This window comes from Coloeus monedula (assembly GCF_965178545.1).
Source record: "Coloeus monedula genome assembly, chromosome: 14".
In the NCBI taxonomy this organism is placed as follows: domain Eukaryota; kingdom Metazoa; phylum Chordata; class Aves; order Passeriformes; family Corvidae; genus Coloeus; species Coloeus monedula.
The window spans coordinates 7,784,248-7,801,059 of NC_138794.1; the positions used below are offsets into that span (position 1 = coordinate 7,784,248).

Below are 16,812 nucleotides of genomic sequence, written 5' to 3' on the forward strand. Positions count from 1 at the left end.
ACTCAGGATTTAGATTTCAGGCACATTCCCACAAAGCACCTAAAGCTGCATGTTGAAGCTGTATAACTTTTATTAGCTAGGAAGGGATTGCTGTGATAGTGTGACTTTAATTGATTTTCAGGGCAAACAGGTGGTGATGGTTTAGGCATCCCCCAGTTTCCTGCCATTCCTAATTTGGAGTTGCACATATAATAGCTTTATTAAAATAAACAATCTTCTGGCTTTAGTTTTACCTGAACAGCTGCCTGAAATTGCGAGAGTCTTGCAACTTTTTAATTTTTTTTTTTTTTTTTAAATATTATTCTGTGTTTTGGAAAGCAAGATGCTACAGGTCTGCTAGTGGAAAATCTCTATTACATAGTCATGCTGTCAATATGCAAGGGGGTTTTTTTGTGTGTCACTGCTGTTAGCTTACAATGGTAACATATCCAGGGTATAATTACAGTGAGCCTCAGTCAGCTTCATGCATTTGTTCTGTAATGCAGCAATTTTGTCACACTGCAGAGTATGAACCTGCTGAAATTGTTTAAGTGTTGTGTAATCACACAGTTCCTGGTGTCCTGGGTGTGTGTCAGGTGTGGAGAGAGCTGGGGTTCAGTTATGAACTACATCTCTCCTCTTCTCTGTGGGAAATCTATCCCAGGTAGATGAAGAGACCTTCTGGGCTCTGGCGTGGGGCTGTGGTGGGGAATCCCAGGTACAGCTTAAGGACAGAGAATAATCTGGAATTCTTTGCCTGAAAGGATATAATCTTACTCCTTTACGTGTGCTTTAGAGGTGTTTTTAGATTTCTGGGTTTGTGATCTCGCTTTACTGGTTTGTTGGTTTGTGGGGGTTTTTAAATTATTTTTTGTTCCTTTGCTCTGTTTCAGTCTGGAAATGGTTTTTTTAGGACTGGAGGTTTTGGAAAAGAGGGTACCAGGCAGTTTTGAACCAATTGTTGTTACAATCATCTATTTCTAATTTATCTGGGTTTACTGCCAGGTTCTACAAACCTGTCCTTTGATTTTTCTGTTCCCCCCGTGCCATAGCTGGAGATGCCAGGGAAGTAACCTGATGTGTGATTCCCACTGAACACTGAACTAGGTCTAATTTCACATGTCTGCTTTGTTAGAGAGCCCTTTTCCCTTTACTCATTCAGCTCTAATTTACATTATGAATGTGAAAGAGGAGTCATTAAAGTAGTTTAAACATATCATTTAAGACTCCCATTTGTTAACAATTGGAACCCAATTGAGAGCCCAAATTTAAGAGCACTTCCACCAACACTCCTTCCACTGCTGAACAATTACGTCACCATCTGTCCCTCGCTGCTAATGTTTCTCAAAATGTTAACAAATATATCTCCAAATAAGTGGACATTTATCAGCTCAGCTAATGATAATTTTTTTCATGACCCTTTTAAGGTGTTCACCTTATCCAGAACAAATAAAATTTGCCTACATTTCTGCCTTCTTTTAAGTAGCACAAATATTTTTTCTGACGCTTTTGGGAAGAATTATTTACTTTTAACTTGCATAATGCCTGTCTTCCCTGCAAATAGATTATAACTTTGTGTATGAGAATAATTCCAAAGCTATGACCCCACTGATAAACAAACCAAAACATTAGAGTTAAAAATGACCATTTAATTTATCTATGATATAAAGCAAAAAAAATTTTTTTCTTGCATGTCTCCTCCTCTTTGTTTTGCGATCTTCTCCAGTTACCTTGGTCTGTCATAGTTACCCCTTTAGAAATAACAAGCAGATTTATTCCCCTGGCCCATCCCCAGAAGATTACCCCAAAACATAGAAAACTGTTGTAATATTTTTTCCTTTTTTTTTTTTTTTTGTTTTGTTTTGGTTTTTTTTTTAATTCTGATTTTAAGCTTTATTGCTTGAGGGTCTTAACTGTATTTTACTTGGCACGGGAAATGTAAAATACGTTAGATAAAAGCATGAGGGAAAAATTAGACCAGTCAGCATGTTGGCAAACAGCTATTTCTTCAGTGTCTGCCGCCTAAAAGGATTTGAAATCTTTTACTCTAAAACTGTTGTACATACATAAATATAGAACCCAAAACTCGTGTTGTAGCTGATTTTGTTTTAACCTCTTTTAGGGATTAGGGATAAAGTAGCAGCCACGAGAAAATTGGCCAGAGGCACCCACTAGACTCGTGGGCATTGGCTTTGGGGGTTAGATGCACATGTTGTAGAGGACAAACGTGACACCCCCAGGCATGCACCCCCTCGTGTTGGAAATTATCACCCACACTGACCGATGTGCCAGGTAGTTTTCAAATAGCTGGAATACAATGTAGTGATCTTAACTTACACATAGACTTTACAGGTGATAAGTTCAGTGAAATAAATTTAGACAGAGTGCCTCTTCCCTGACCTCCTCATTGCAGAAATATATCTAAGGATCTTGGTGCCACTTTTCTAGGCTGGGTAACCTCATTAACGTAATGAAAATAATCAGAATAAAAGAAAACCATTGCTTTTTAATTAGTTTGGTTTTTGTTTTGTTGTTATCACTTTCTGATTCCAGGCATTGTTATGAGTAGGGGATAAATCCATTGAACATGTTAATGACAACAGTAATTCAGGCTCAGAGTGGGGACATTTTGTAAGTGTTTGCAGTCTTGAGTGTAGCATCCCAACCTTCCCTGATGGAGTTTCCGACGGCAGTATCCCAAGAGGATGGTGGAGAACAGATTGCAATATTGTCAGCTCTTCTGATTTCTCTGCGACTTTTGCAGAACATGCTTCTTCTTAAAGCACCATTTCTTAAGAGTCCTGTGATTGCACATGAATCACAGCTTTCATTTAAAACACAAATGAGTCTCTACTTCCTACCAGCAGCAGAGAAAATGAGATCCCCCTGAAGAGTCTAAATCAGGCAATGACAAAAAAGGCCCTAACACATATTGACTTAAACAGTATGAGTTTTTTAGCGTGTTTTTGGGACTATTTTTGTTGGTTGTTTTGCATCTCTTCTTTGTTGGGAATGAGGAACATTGTTTTTTCTTTCGCTTTTGAATATTTGGAAAAATTGTGACCATGCTGACCAGAGTTCCCATCCTCCACAGGCTTTATTCTATTACTCCTTTTCCTTGTTGAATCCTCACACGTGATGTAAAATTGTCAAGCACAAGTCTGGTACCTCCCAACAAGTTGGTGCCCCTTTTTCCCCCTTGAGCTCATCCTGGGCCATTCACTCAGCAAGGTGCAGTTGGGAAAAGAAGAGCTGGGATGTGGATATGGCAGCAGGACATGGCTTTGTGTCATTTAGTCCGTGCAAACAACTGGTTTGGGCAAACATGGCTTGTTGTTTGTTACCCGAAGCATTACCTGAGAAGAAAAAACATTAGGTAGATGTACGTGGTAACAAATTGTGCAAACATATCCTTTATTTGCACTTCTCGGTTCTGTGCAGTCACAGGTTAGGCAGACTGAGGTTTTTTGGGACACAGTTCAATTCTTTGGTTTGGCTTTTGGGATGCTTAAGTGGATTTTTTGTGTCTTTGTTTTTAGATTCTGGTTGTGTTTACACTTGCTTCAAAGAGCTTTTTGCCTTGTGGTACACCCTTAAAAAAATCAGTAAGTTGTACTCTGGTGTGTGGAGCAATGCAGAGATAATTTGTAATGTGGCATAAATATTTAAAGAGCTCTGTTCCTTGAGGTCATTTTTGATTTTGGTCGTTGCCGTTCAATACAGCGCACGTTCCACGCCGCCGTTGAGATGCTCGGCGTTCTTCTGCCGGGGACACAAAAAACAAATTGAATCCAAAGTAAATAGGTTTCCTCTGCCAGTGCTGGTTTATTTAAGTATAATTTCTCTTCCTGCCACGTTCTCCATTATTGCACTGCAATGAGGGAGTGACTCTGCTCAGAACTGACCCTCCTTGAGCTCCAGTTTAGCAGCTGTGAAGTGCAATAAGAGCGCACTCGGAGGTCAGGGAGCATCAGGTGGATGTGGGAAGGAGAGTATCAGTCAGAACGACTCTGGAATGCATCTTTGGAGGAGGATCTTTTGTGGGAAATACATGCTACATGGTTTCCTCAACCTTTTTTTGCCGTGCCTTGAGATAGGGGTGCATAAAGCTAATTTGCATTCTTTTTAATGGATTCTTTTTGTTAATATTCCCACTATTCCATGCAAAGCCAGCCCAAGAGCACAAGCCTTGTTGGTGCATTCCCATCAGTCTGGGCCCTCACCAGGCACCCTGATTTTTGTCAGTGGGGGCTCAGAACTGCTGTGTTCCTGCATCCATATTGCCCATATCTGGAAGAGATGGTTCCATATGCACAGCTATATATGCACATATGCACAAATGTACTGTTCTCTGTGTGTGAGTGTGTTCATTCTCTCCTCTACTCTTGTACTCTCCCTATCTAAGGGCAGGAATAAGTATCTGTCAGAAATAATTTGTTGTTGACAGGCTTATTGCCTCCAAGGGATTTGAGTGCCCTTTTGGGGAGCCAGTATCTTATCTTATTGGCTAATATCCTGTATTTTGTTTGGAGCAGAGAGACTGAGAGCTTAGAAACCCCAAAAAACAAGAGAATTTGTCCCTGAATATTTATTTTCAAAAATTTCTCCTTTTTTACAGAGTTCATTTGTGCATACGTGGCAACTTGAAACTGTGTAGACTAGAAATAAGTTAGCAATACGGAATTCCTCTCCCCTGTAAATAAAGGGGAGCACGTCTTTCTGGCTCAGATCAAATTCACTGACTTGGTTTAGTTTAGTTTAGCTCAAAACCGAACTTGGACGTTCACAGCAGTATCAGCCCAGGTTTTCTTCCTGCCTTCAGAAGTTACACAGGGTGTGTTTTTAAATCACAAGGAAACTTTTGATGAAGCTTTTAGGAGTTTAGAGTTCAGTTAAATTGTGGGGTTTGAAACTTGGAGTTTCAAATAATATTTTTCACAGCTCTGCTGATGAGGCATTTCATTAGCATTGGAGCCTACATTGGCCGAGAAAATAATTTTTTACCATAGGTTCCTCGCATGAATTTAATCTCCTTTCACTTTTATTTCTTCCATCTGATGGAATGTATCACTCTCCTCCCATGACTGTTGTTGTCCAAGAGCTATTCTGTCACACAAAACAGCATCCTTCACTCCACCACAAAGGCTTACCGGGTCAAAAAGAGCCTGTTTATTTTACACTTAGAAAAACTGTAATTGCTGTGTAGAAAAATCATGCAGAAAATCCTATCTTATGCTGGGTTTCTAAACCTCTTAAAACTGTTCTATCCCATGACTGTGGGTTTGCTGGTGACAAATGTTTTATGGGCATATTTTAGTAGACACCCGTCTAAAATCTGGTCTTAATAGTCAGATGCTAAATTGGAACCAGAGCGGCAGAAAAACCAGATTTGAAACGTGTTTCTAAGGGTTTGTTTTTACTTTCAGTTGAGGCTGCCTTCTCTCATCTTTTGTACTGCTGTCAAAAGGGCCACTCTCATGGTTGTTCAAACTCCATGCTTCTTGACAGGAACAGTTGGACCCCTCTTCAATGATTTTCAGATGAAACAGCTTCCAAACCTCCAGAGCTTTAACTTGTAGTTATTAGGCCCTTTGAAATTGCAACACATTAATCAGCTGAAATCAAGTGGTCCTTTCTCCAAGGCTGTGATATTGCTGTTGTCTTTTAGGTAGAGCTCTAGTCTAAATATTAGTTTCAAGAGCTCTTTTTTTTTTCTTTCCCTCTAGATAGGTCTATCCCATTTCTGTTTCTATTTTGATCATTGTTTTAGAATGCTGTGAATTAAAGTGCTCACTTCTATAACAGGCTTTTATACTCCCAGATTGTATTAGAAGGAGTACTGCAGAAAACTCACTTAACTCTTGGTTTAGAAATTGGCTGCTGTGCTTTTAACTTCTCCCATGCACAGTGTGAAGCCCAGCAGAAAAAGTATCAATTATGTAATGGATCATGTCTGACAGCACTTGGTCTAACAACGTGAAACATCGAAAAAAGAAATGGTTTGTTGAAACTGCATCATTTGAAACAGGGTTTTGGTGTGTGTCCCTGACTTCTGTGGTATTGGGAAAGTGATCTGAACCTGTTAATGGATTCCCTTTCTAGTTTATGATTAGACAAAAAGCAGACTGGGGATGACAAGAAATCAAGAAGATACTGTTCCTTGCATTAGCCATTATTTACATCAGCAGCTGAAGCATTCTTGAGTTTTGGCAAAAAAAATATTGATAAGGAAATAATTTAGGGAGCATAACTCAGGACTTTCTCCCAGGCATAAAGTATCACTGAGGAGAGAGTAAAAACATGCATGATTGAGGACCTTGTCATTTGGGGAGGGGGTATCTGTGTCACAGGGCTGCTGGTGCTGTGGTCAGTGTCAGGGAGCTGCCTGAAAGTTGATAAAGTAGGACATGGGCCCGCTTGGGATCTGCTTTGAAAACTGATGCCACAGAACTGCTCAAAAGGCTGTTAGAACACAGAAATATTTCTATTCACTCTATAAACACACTCTGAACTTTTATTATGTACTGTATGTTCACAGCAATCATTTCCCATACCTCCGAGGCTAAATAATTTCTGAATAGCTAAATCAATTTGTCTTGTGTCTGTGTCGTGTCACAGTAATGAAAGTTTCCTGTACTGTGGCGGTAGCGGCAAAGCAACTCTTGTTAAGGAGATGTGGGAGCTCTATCAAAGCTTCACTGTCTGAGCTATAACTCAGCAGCTGATTAACCAGTCAGGATTAGAAAGGAAGAGACAGCATGCCTCAGCTACCCATTGAGCCTACAGTGAGATTTTGTAATTGAGGCTGAAGTTTTATTTGAGGTCTGAAACTTAATAATACACAAAATGTACTGTAAGATCTAAAATCACCAAGGTCTTGATTTCGTAGCTTCCCTAAATGACCTGAGATTGCAAGGTTGTGTTGCACTTGCAGCCGAGCAGAGTGATGTTCACATAGGATTGTGACAGATGCACTAAAATTGGGTCAAGTCCTGCAATTGAGTGAATGAAGAGAGGTTCTTCAAGAGCTTCATTGACTCCTTGTAGGACTTTGCTGGGCTGGCTGCTGGTAGGGTCTTTTTGCTGCATCAGGAGAAGGCTGAGTTTGCTCATACCCCAGGAAGGTGATGCAAATGCAACACCCTCCCATGGGCTGAAGCAAATGTTTTGAATGAATACCTGGAAATAGCAATTTCCATGAAAGGAATTTACATAAGGATTGGATGGATATTTGTATGTATGTCTTTTTTTTAATCTTTGTGTACCTGAGAAAGATACCTGTGGAGATAAGTAAAATAACAGGTCCTCGTTCTTTGGAGTGACATTTAGAGTTGGACAGAAGCTGGTATCATCTTCACTTTGTCTTAAAAGACAAGCATATATTCATCCCAGGGAGCTGGAATAGCTTCAGAGGAACTTTTTTGGGTTAGAACTTCTCATTTTGGGAGATGTTTTGGCTGGGAATATCACGATTTTTGGAGGTTTTATTAGCTAAAGTTATGAAAGACTCCTGTAAGACAAATCAAGTACCAATTCTTGGCCTGGATTCATGTGTTTCTGTTGCCTTGCTTACATGTGAAATGTGGCTGTGTGAATCATTATCACTTCTAATTTTTTAGTATGTTGAAAAACAGGATCAAAAAGGAAAAAAAAAAAACCCAAACCAAATTGTCTTCCACACATTCCTGTACTGCAAATCAATAGCATGGGGATATATTTCCTGGATGTCAGCCCATTTTATAAATGAATATATCTCGAAGTTTGCTTTACTGGCCGACAAATGCCAAGAACAGGATGACAGTCTAATTCCTTGCATAGCAACAGCTAACATGAAATCAGGTACACTCTGGAAAATGCAAGTGCTGTTTGGGTAAGGTTATGGATACAGGCATTATTTCTTGGTTTATGTTTGGCCCATGGTAGGTATTAAGTGGCCATTTGTCTGATGTCAGACAAGTCTTTTTGTTTAAAAAGTTAAAACAGCTGCTGTTTTGTAGGGGTATAAATTCTCACGCTGCTGAATGCAATGGGAAGTGTTTCTTTGGTACAATGTGGTTACACTTTCAGGTCCATAACACAAAATACATTGCCATAAATATCCCATTCTACAACTGCCAGCATTGTCTTTATATGTAGTATCTGGCAGGCCAAGGATGAGGGGAGGTAGAGATTTAGCTTCCTCATCACCCATAGGGTTTTCCCTTTGTTGTTGTTTGAGATACTCTTACTGGACCTGACTCATTTCCAGTTACCTGTATTATTGTAAAAATGTGATTGTTGTTTCTGATCAAACCAGCTTCCTTTGGGGGAAGAAAAATCAGAAAAATGTGTTTGTGCCTTGTCTTTGAAGGAGATTGCTTAAAATAGCTTCAAGTTGCTACCAGCATTAGGCAGTTGTTCTGGAAGCACTGTGTAAGAGTAGAAAAGGAAATGGGATCACAACATACATTTTATGGTAGTTCTGGATTTAGTTTATTAAGTTTGCATTGCCAACCCCTCCAAGTTTGTCTGTTCAGGTGTTGTTGGTACTTGTAAGATAGGATTGCAGTTTGCCTTGATACAGTTTTTTTGAAAAATCCTATGCGCTTTTTAAATCCCCATCACGTTATTTGTGTGTTTTGCTGTTCCAGCTTGGCTTCTGGTTTTGCTGTTAGTGGGTTTTGTCAGGTACCAGTCCAAACACACAGACTTGTACTGGATTTTAGGAAAAGAGACTCTATAAAGAGCTAGTGAAATCAGAATATGCTGTGCTGAAAAATGGCAAGAGTATGAGAACGGAGACTAGGCTGACAGGATCCCTTTCCAAAATAATGCATCATGTGCAACCTAAGGCCTTGCCTTCTGGAAGGTGACAGTCCTTTCTGTGTGCTGCTGTGCCAAGAGTATAGGTGGATTAATGGTAAAGACGTATTTGCTGATCATCCCCTGTGGAGTGACAAGGGAGCTCCAGGGCTCCTGTTGCACAAGAGGAAAATGCTCTTCCGCAGCCTGGGAAAGACCCCCTGGCAATTAGGGTTTGATGAAGTGGAGCAGGTTTGCCTCTCTAAGTGCATCTGTTATACACTAGCACTAAGGACAAAAGGCTTTCAGGCTGGAGGGGTCCCCGGAAGGAGTGGATAAAGCCTTTGGACTGACCTTATGTTCATGGCCTTCTCCTTCCCCGGATACAGGGGAGGAGAAGCCAACAAGCAGCAGCCTAATGAACTCACACAGAATAGAGAGAGCAGATTTCTGTGCCAAAATAATAGTCTGAATGAGGTTAGCAGAGATTCAAGGATGGATGTACAGGGTGATAATGACTGACAGCCTTTCTTACGTGTCTTTCCCTTTAAACACTTGTTTGTATTCTCCCAGGTGTTTGTGGTCACCGTCTGGACTGTGGAGCTGTACATGGTGCCCCTGGCTTTACTGGTGCTCTTTGCATACAATTTCTCCCTCGTCACAACAGGGAAGGTCAATAATGCCCAGGATGCCCAGGCAAGTCGAGTGACAGTAACATTGCTGGCAGCCCCAGCCTGCCCTGCGCGAAGCGTCACGCGTTTTAATGGCATTAAAGTGGTTGTGTAGTTAAACAGCGCTTCTATTTCAAAGTTACTGAAAAGAAACCTCAACCCTCTCAATTTTCATTATTCAATTAAAGCAATAAACCATTCAGAGTAGTAGGAGAAGAAGACGAGAGTGTGTAGGAGGAGGATTTCACTTACTAAATAACTACAAAGGTTTTTAAGTTGAATTAAGAAAGGCTTGCAAAGCAACAAGTTCCTAGAAGCCATTCCCCTCCTGCCATTACACTTTGCAACACACTAATGATTCATGTTTCACAGAAGAGGAAAGTCAATTGAATCCAAAAGAGAATGGAGTTCTTTTAAGCCTTGTCCTGTGATCTGAGGTTTTAAGAAGCTTTTATTCCTCCTTCCCACCCCCAGCTCTTAAAAGACAAATTTTTTTTCCCCCAGAAATTTAGCCTTTGGTTTTTAACTTGGGAGAAAGAAAGGTTTAAATACAGAAGTAATCACCAAGTGTGACAAAGTGCTACTGTTGGGGTATGAAGTGCTGTTTGATGTTGACCACAGTCTTCACTCCCATAACGATGGTTATTACATTTAGAAAGGAGAGTAAATTCATGAATGTCCATAATATTTTCTTTCCAAAAGTGAAATAAATACAGTAATGAAGTGGAAGCCAAAGGATAGCTTCCCTGTAACTTTTGATAAAAAGATGATTGACATTAGTAGCCATGAAGAATACCTTCACCTGAGTGAGCCAAGTGGATTTTACACAAAAACATAATATCCTGGAATTAAAAAAGTCAATAGCTGGTTTATTAGTTTCAGTGTGAAAAGTTGCTCCCAGTTTAGTTTTCATCCACTCCCACGTGGAAAGATTCCTAGAAAACAGGAGAAGTTGCATTATCCAGACCAGGGGAGGGTTAATTTGAAAACATGATAAAAGAAATGCTTTTCTCCAGTTTCAGCCAAGTCCAGAATAATGCAGAAAGATACTGTGTGTCTTCAGTGACTACTTGATTTCATCAAGAAAAGCAGAACTTCCCACGTGGGAGAATTGCAGGCAAACAGATGTTTTTGTTTTTAATACAAAAGGCAATAAAAAATAACAGTAATAACTTACCCAGAAAAATACACAGAGTGTACCTTCCAGCCCCTTCCCTCATCCTGTGGTGAGTTTGTTGCATGTTCAGGTGAGGAGAGTCTTGCATCAGACACAAAAATTGAGCAGAGCATCATTTAGGTGGACACTGCAAAAAGGCTATTTCTAAAAATACAGCTAATTGTGGTTATACTAAAGAAAGGTCCATCAGGAATTTGGCTCTTTTCCTGTCACATATTCTGTAAGCAATGCCATGCCATGAAATTCAGGGGTGCATTTTGCATAAGCAAAATCACACATCTGCCAAAGTGCTTTGCAGGATTGGGATCATATGGAACAAGTAGTCAAAGTGCCTTTAATATTACCTGATTCCTTTTTTATGTGTGTCTGTGATTCTAACCATCTGTAGGTCAAAAATAGACAATCAGGTGCTAGCCCCAGTCACATCTGTCCTGCAGATGAGAAAAGGTTTTCTTGAAAATACCAATGCTTTTCACACAGTCATTTATTTATTTTTTGCTTCTTCAGGCCTTGGCTGGATATTCACTGCCTTTGGTTTTTGTGTGCCAGCACACACATTTTGTGTATACAGAGGAATGCAAGCAAGAGTCTTTGCAAAAGTGAACCTCAAATTCTCTCTGATTTCTGTGCTATAAAATGTGAATAACAGTATTAACCTTGTATTCCTGATCCACTTGCCAGGAGCTAAATTCGTGAATATTGGTAAAATGTTATATGATTTACAGATGGGGAGCTTCTATAGAAATTTAAACCATGATTAGTGTTAATTCATCTGCTCAGGGTATTCCAGAGAGCCAGAGAATAAATCTGGGTGTCTGAACTCTCAGTACCTTTTACATCTTAGATGCAACTGTTTTTTAAGGGAAAAAAAAGAAATTAAAAAACCCCAAAAGAGAAACACCCAACCCCCCAAAAAACCCTAAATCCAAACCATCTTTTTATTGTGATTCTTCACATTCTTTGCATGTTTTCTGTATTTAAACTTGTAGTACACAGACTCAAATGTAGCTATTAAATAACCAAGAAAAAAACTGGAGGACCCTGTTAAAGGCTCAGTTTATTAAATACCTGAATTGAAAGCCAAGTGCTCCTAATTCCAAGCCTTCGCCAAGTCTTTTGTTTTCTGTCCTACCTGTCAGCACAGAAGTTAAAGGGAGGAAATAATGCTGCATAGAAATCTGGCTATGATTCTATGTGAGATTGATTATGTTCATATGAATGTGTTTTCTAAAGTCTAATGTTTCAGTAATGGCCCTAAAGGGAGGGAGCAGTCATTGTGGCAGTGGGGATGGAACAAGTTGAGTATAGAGTCCTCAGCCTTGACATACCAGTTGGTTCATTTGCAAGACTGAGAACAAAGCTGTTTACAGATAGTAAAAGTTGGCAATGAATTTGAAAGCCTGTTGCCTTCAGATTACTGGACACAGCCACAAATGCTTTATTTAGACTTAAAATTTGTATAGGGTATTGCATGCTTGTTCAGAATGCCATAAAAAAAAGGGTCCTTGAATACAAAACACTGTTTTGGAAAGGAAGAAGTGGTGGGATTTTTTAATGACTTGCAATAGAAGTGGGAGAAAATTGTGTAGTGAAACGTTGTGGGAGTATCATAAGCTTTTTGAACATTGCCTGTCACTAAAAAATAATTGTTGTGTTTTGTAATATGGACATCTGCTTCTGCAGGAGCTTATGGGCTTGGATGAAGACGAGGATGAAGATGATAAGGTAAGCATCTCTCACGATTGTGTTGGCTAGAATCAGAAGGAAGGTGGGAGAACACAAACAAATCTTCTCTCCATAAATCTGTAGTTATTATCTGTATTAACTGGGAAAACAGTTGTCAGCAGTTTTCTGCTTGGCAAGTTTGAAAGTAGGAAGGGGTTGGTTTGTGTCACCTTCCCCAGTGGCGGTACCTGTGTGAGCCCTGAGCACCAACCGAGTCCGAGCAGCCCCAGTTAGTGCCTGCCCTTGTAGTGGGCACTTGAATGTGCACCTAGAGGGGGGTGTGTGGGTGGAGGAGGTGCAAAGACTCACACAAGGATGCACAGTCCCCCCTCGCTGCCAGTCCAGTGCTGGACGACGTTCTGTACTAATGGCTTTCCCCAAACGATTTGGCATTTCCACTTCAGTAGGCCAGAATTGGTGTGATTTGTGGAGGGCTGCTTAGAATTTTCTCAACATTTCTTTCAGAGCCTGGGAAAAAAAACAGTTTTAGTTCAGGGCTGAAATGTGGAAAGAATTGGAATTGGCAAGGCCTGTTTTTTATTTTATTGGAACATACTTACTCATTCTTCTCACTGTGAAAAATTCATTGGATTTTTTTCCAAGTTTATCAAACCACAGTGACAAATGATAAAAGGATTAGAGGTCATGACATATGAAGAAAGATTAAGAGAACTTAATGTATACAGCTTGAAAAAACATAAGTAAGTGAAGGAGGATCTGATAATCTATAAATACTTTAAAGCTAAAAGGTGAGGAATTATTTAACGAGCAACAGCATGCAAAGGAACATTAGCTGTTAGGAAGAAAATGTTCACGAGGGGATGTGAAACTTTCAAATTGCATACTAAGTTAATGAGACTCTTCTTGAATATTCTATGTTTAAAAGTGTTACAGTGAAATTGTTGATCATTAAGAAGTAAATCAATACCACGGCTAGCAAGTGCACCTTAGCTCTTCTCAGTCACAGCCCCTAGGATTGAAGCTCAGCAGACTAATTGATGGGAATAGTTATTTAAATTTAACTTGCTCTTCTGTGGTGGTTATATTTTAATGAGCAACCAGAAATCCGTCAAAGTTATAAAGTGAAATTTAGGCAATCCAGCTGAATTACAAGTTTCTTGCAACACACAATAGTTGTTTAAATGTTCTAATTTATAATTTACTCTTTGCATCGTAAAATTTGTCAACTGAACGGACCAATATCTGAAACTCATCAGAAGTTGCTAAATGAAAGTTGCATCTTTTTCAAAGGAATACTGTGTATCTCTGAAAGTCAGTAATTTCTATTTAGTGGGTACCTGGTTCTGGACAGCTGTAAATATTATTTGTATGATGCCTAAAGGTATAACTTATTCACTGGAACAATCCCATTTACTTCCTTCTATTTTAATATTCCTCTTTTTCCCTTGCAAGTGCTGAGGTGGGAAAAGAGAAGTAAGAATGTATTAAATAGGCATCAAATCCTCTGTTTCCTGTGGTGTGCTGTAGATTCATTGCTGCAATGCTAAAATATTCTAGGTTACATCTACCCTCCATTTAACTCCAGTGACTTTGGTTCTCTACAAATACAACTGGGTCACTTTAGCATGGATTTAGTGACTTTGCATTTTTGCCTCCTCCTGAACAGCTTCACTGTCATTCCCTTTCTTGGTTTATTTTAACTAAATATGCAGGTTTGGGAAAACTCCCAAGAGTCACTGTTGAGCTGTTGATGATTTGGCCCTACCATTTTGGGAGCTGCCTCTCTCTCCATCTCACACATACTCCATGGCTCTCTGACACGGAGAGCTGGTAGCACTGGCTAAAGCCTCTCACAGTAGACACCCCCAGCAGGCTTTCTCGTGAAGATAACACTTTACATCCCAACATTTCAGTAATTATTCATAATTCATTTTAATTGTTATGGGTCTATGGAATTCTGACACAGATTTGCCAGAAGAGGAAGGTGCCAGCCCCTACATTTGTCCCATGTCCAGTGCTGTGCAGAATTGCCTTAATGTCTTTGTCGTGCCCTGTGTGTACCCCCGTGCAGCAGTGATGGGCCGTGCTTGCACTCCCATGACTTGCATCTTTAAGTACATTAGGTTATTCTAAGCCACTTTTCCAAGTCTGAGGGTGGCCAATGCTCTCTGGGGAGTGTAAGAAAAATGTAATTTTATGACGCTATCTCATGGCAATGTCAACATTTAAACAGACAACTCTACTTTAAAAAGAACTCTGTGTATTTTTTTTTTTTCCTCCCTAATACAAGAGCTCCCAAAGTTGAAATCTGCTAGTTGGGTTGTGGTGTACAAGGTCACTGTTTCTGTTTCCTGTCATCCTGCTGTATCAAAATACTCGCACACAGAGCCCTTCTGGGTTCTGCTGCCTGTTAGACATAACAGACCATGCTTCTGGGAATTGTAACACACCCTCGAAGAGATGAACTGTTTACAAATTATAAATACACAGACACTTAGTTCAAAAACCCAAGAGCAGATTAACTCCCTCCACCTAGACTATCTGTCTTAAATGACAGGGCTTAATTGCTGATTTTCCCGTCCTTTCCCCCTCTGCCCTCCCCACATACCAGCATGGAGGGCTGTAAAAGATAGCAGTGCTCTGTCCCTTTGGCATGAGCTCTTCAGTGGATAAATGCCTTCTCGGATTTGTGCCATCTTGGACACGGAGCTCAGGCTGTGTCCTGTCAGCTCTGGGGTCTGTCAGGCTGAGTAAGCGTTGTTTTAAAATTACATCACTGAAGCATCTTTAGTCTGACAGTAAGAAGGTATAGACAAGCTGCATGCAACTCAGTTTAAGTTGTCTGATTATTGACTGCTTCTATTTATTTTATTTGTTTTTTCTGTTTCTGATAATGGCTGTAGAGTTCCAAGAGCAGACAGTTACCCTGTGAGTAACTGTGTCATAGCACCTGACTGGAAAGAGCCTTGGAGTCTTCTCCATTGTCTGAATAAAAGTTTACATCTCCTCCACAACAGACCAAACTTAATTTACTACTATTTTCAGGTCTGATAACTGATTCAAAAGAAAATCAGAGACAAAATTAAATCAACAACAATTCCTATGTGGGAATTTTCTTGGTTTTTTGGGGTTTTTTTGGAGGGTTTCTATCCTGTGGTGAGCCAGTGTAGCCCTGCTTGGCTAGTGCAATGTAACAGGGAAGGATCAAATGATACTGTGGCTTTAAGCCAAGTTATTTGGCACTTTCCAAGAAATGTTTAGTATCTCTTGTATTGGAAAAAAGACGTAAGTGGAAAGAAATCCCCAAAGAATAAAAATTCAATGTCTTTAATATATGAAATTCTCTGTCAAAAATAGGTACCAAAGATATACAAAGTTTTATGAACACAATTCAAAAAGACTCCAGCCGAACAAATTAAAGTCAAATTCATCCAGTAGCAAACAGCTGACATTTTCCATTTGAGTTAGATTCAGCATGTGGAAACCTTCCGTATGGATCTTATTTGTACGGGTGGATTACGATGAAAATTGCATTAATTTTCTCCGCAGTAAAGGTCAGTAATTGAAACATGAACCAAAAGTCTATTGTGTAAGATGCTATATCCCCATACTTAGGAAAGGTCATTCAAGACAATATCATCTCATTGTTTTCTTCCCTGGAAGTATAAATAATTTCATTAGTTTTTCTTTTTCTCTTCAATACAACAATTGCAATATGATGTTTCAACATCCCCCATTAAGATTGCTGAAGAGAAATTATGGTAAGGACTGGAAAATGCCCCATGATACACACGGTATGTTCAGACTGATGAGGAGCATCCATGTCCTCCACAAAATTGTGGGCAAGATGGTGTCATAAAACAACTCAGTTCAGGGGTTGCTGTGGTTGTGCTTTACTCTTTTCCAGGGAGCCTTCTTTGTACAAGAAACTGGAGGTTAAATGGTCTCTTGTTATGTCTTATTTGCACTGCAGCATTGTCTAGGACTGATCTTATCCATAGACATCCCATAAACTGGCACAGTCCTTATGTCAGTGTCATGAGCCACCCATTCATAGGTTTAGAGGTGATGGGGAAAGGAGTTTAAAGGCAGGACTTGCAGAGGACTTTCAGATATCCTGGGCACTGTGGTATGACTCTCCTCACAAAGGATCCTTAGCAGCCCTGTGGCACTCCAAAATTCTCCCTCTTACAGAGGATTACCTACCTAGATGTAGGTAAGCCAACACTGTAACTTCTCTAAATCTCTGGTGAAATATTAAGTGGCACTAGGCAGGTCACAGGACCAAGCACATGAACCTCAGGGAGTTCTTGTCCCGTAAAAATTCCAAATATTTAAAATGTTATTAAATTTTATTTTGAAGTGGCCAGATATATGAATAGATCTCTCTTTCTCCTGGACCCCAAATTGCTAAAGATCATTACCTAGATGATAGGTGATGATCCAGTAGCTTAAGTCTAATCAGCATGTGACTGTTCTTAAGTCTCATGTTTTTCCAGCAGAAAGCACTTATTTTAA

At 39.8% G+C, this 16,812-nt stretch overlaps 1 protein-coding gene across 1 annotated transcript in view; it reads left to right on the top strand.

The window, feature by feature from the left end:
- The window catches only part of MCTP2 (multiple C2 and transmembrane domain containing 2), a gene marked incomplete at its 3' end in the record, with an annotated part of 100,689 nt that overhangs the window by 70,853 nt on the left and 13,024 nt on the right, over nt 1–16,812 (top strand). The window contains exons 18-19 of the mRNA XM_082290357.1: nt 9,334–9,456; nt 12,292–12,333. Coding sequence (XP_082146483.1) covers nt 9,334–9,456; nt 12,292–12,333 — 165 coding nt within the window. The remainder of the gene's footprint in view (nt 1–9,333; nt 9,457–12,291; nt 12,334–16,812) is intronic.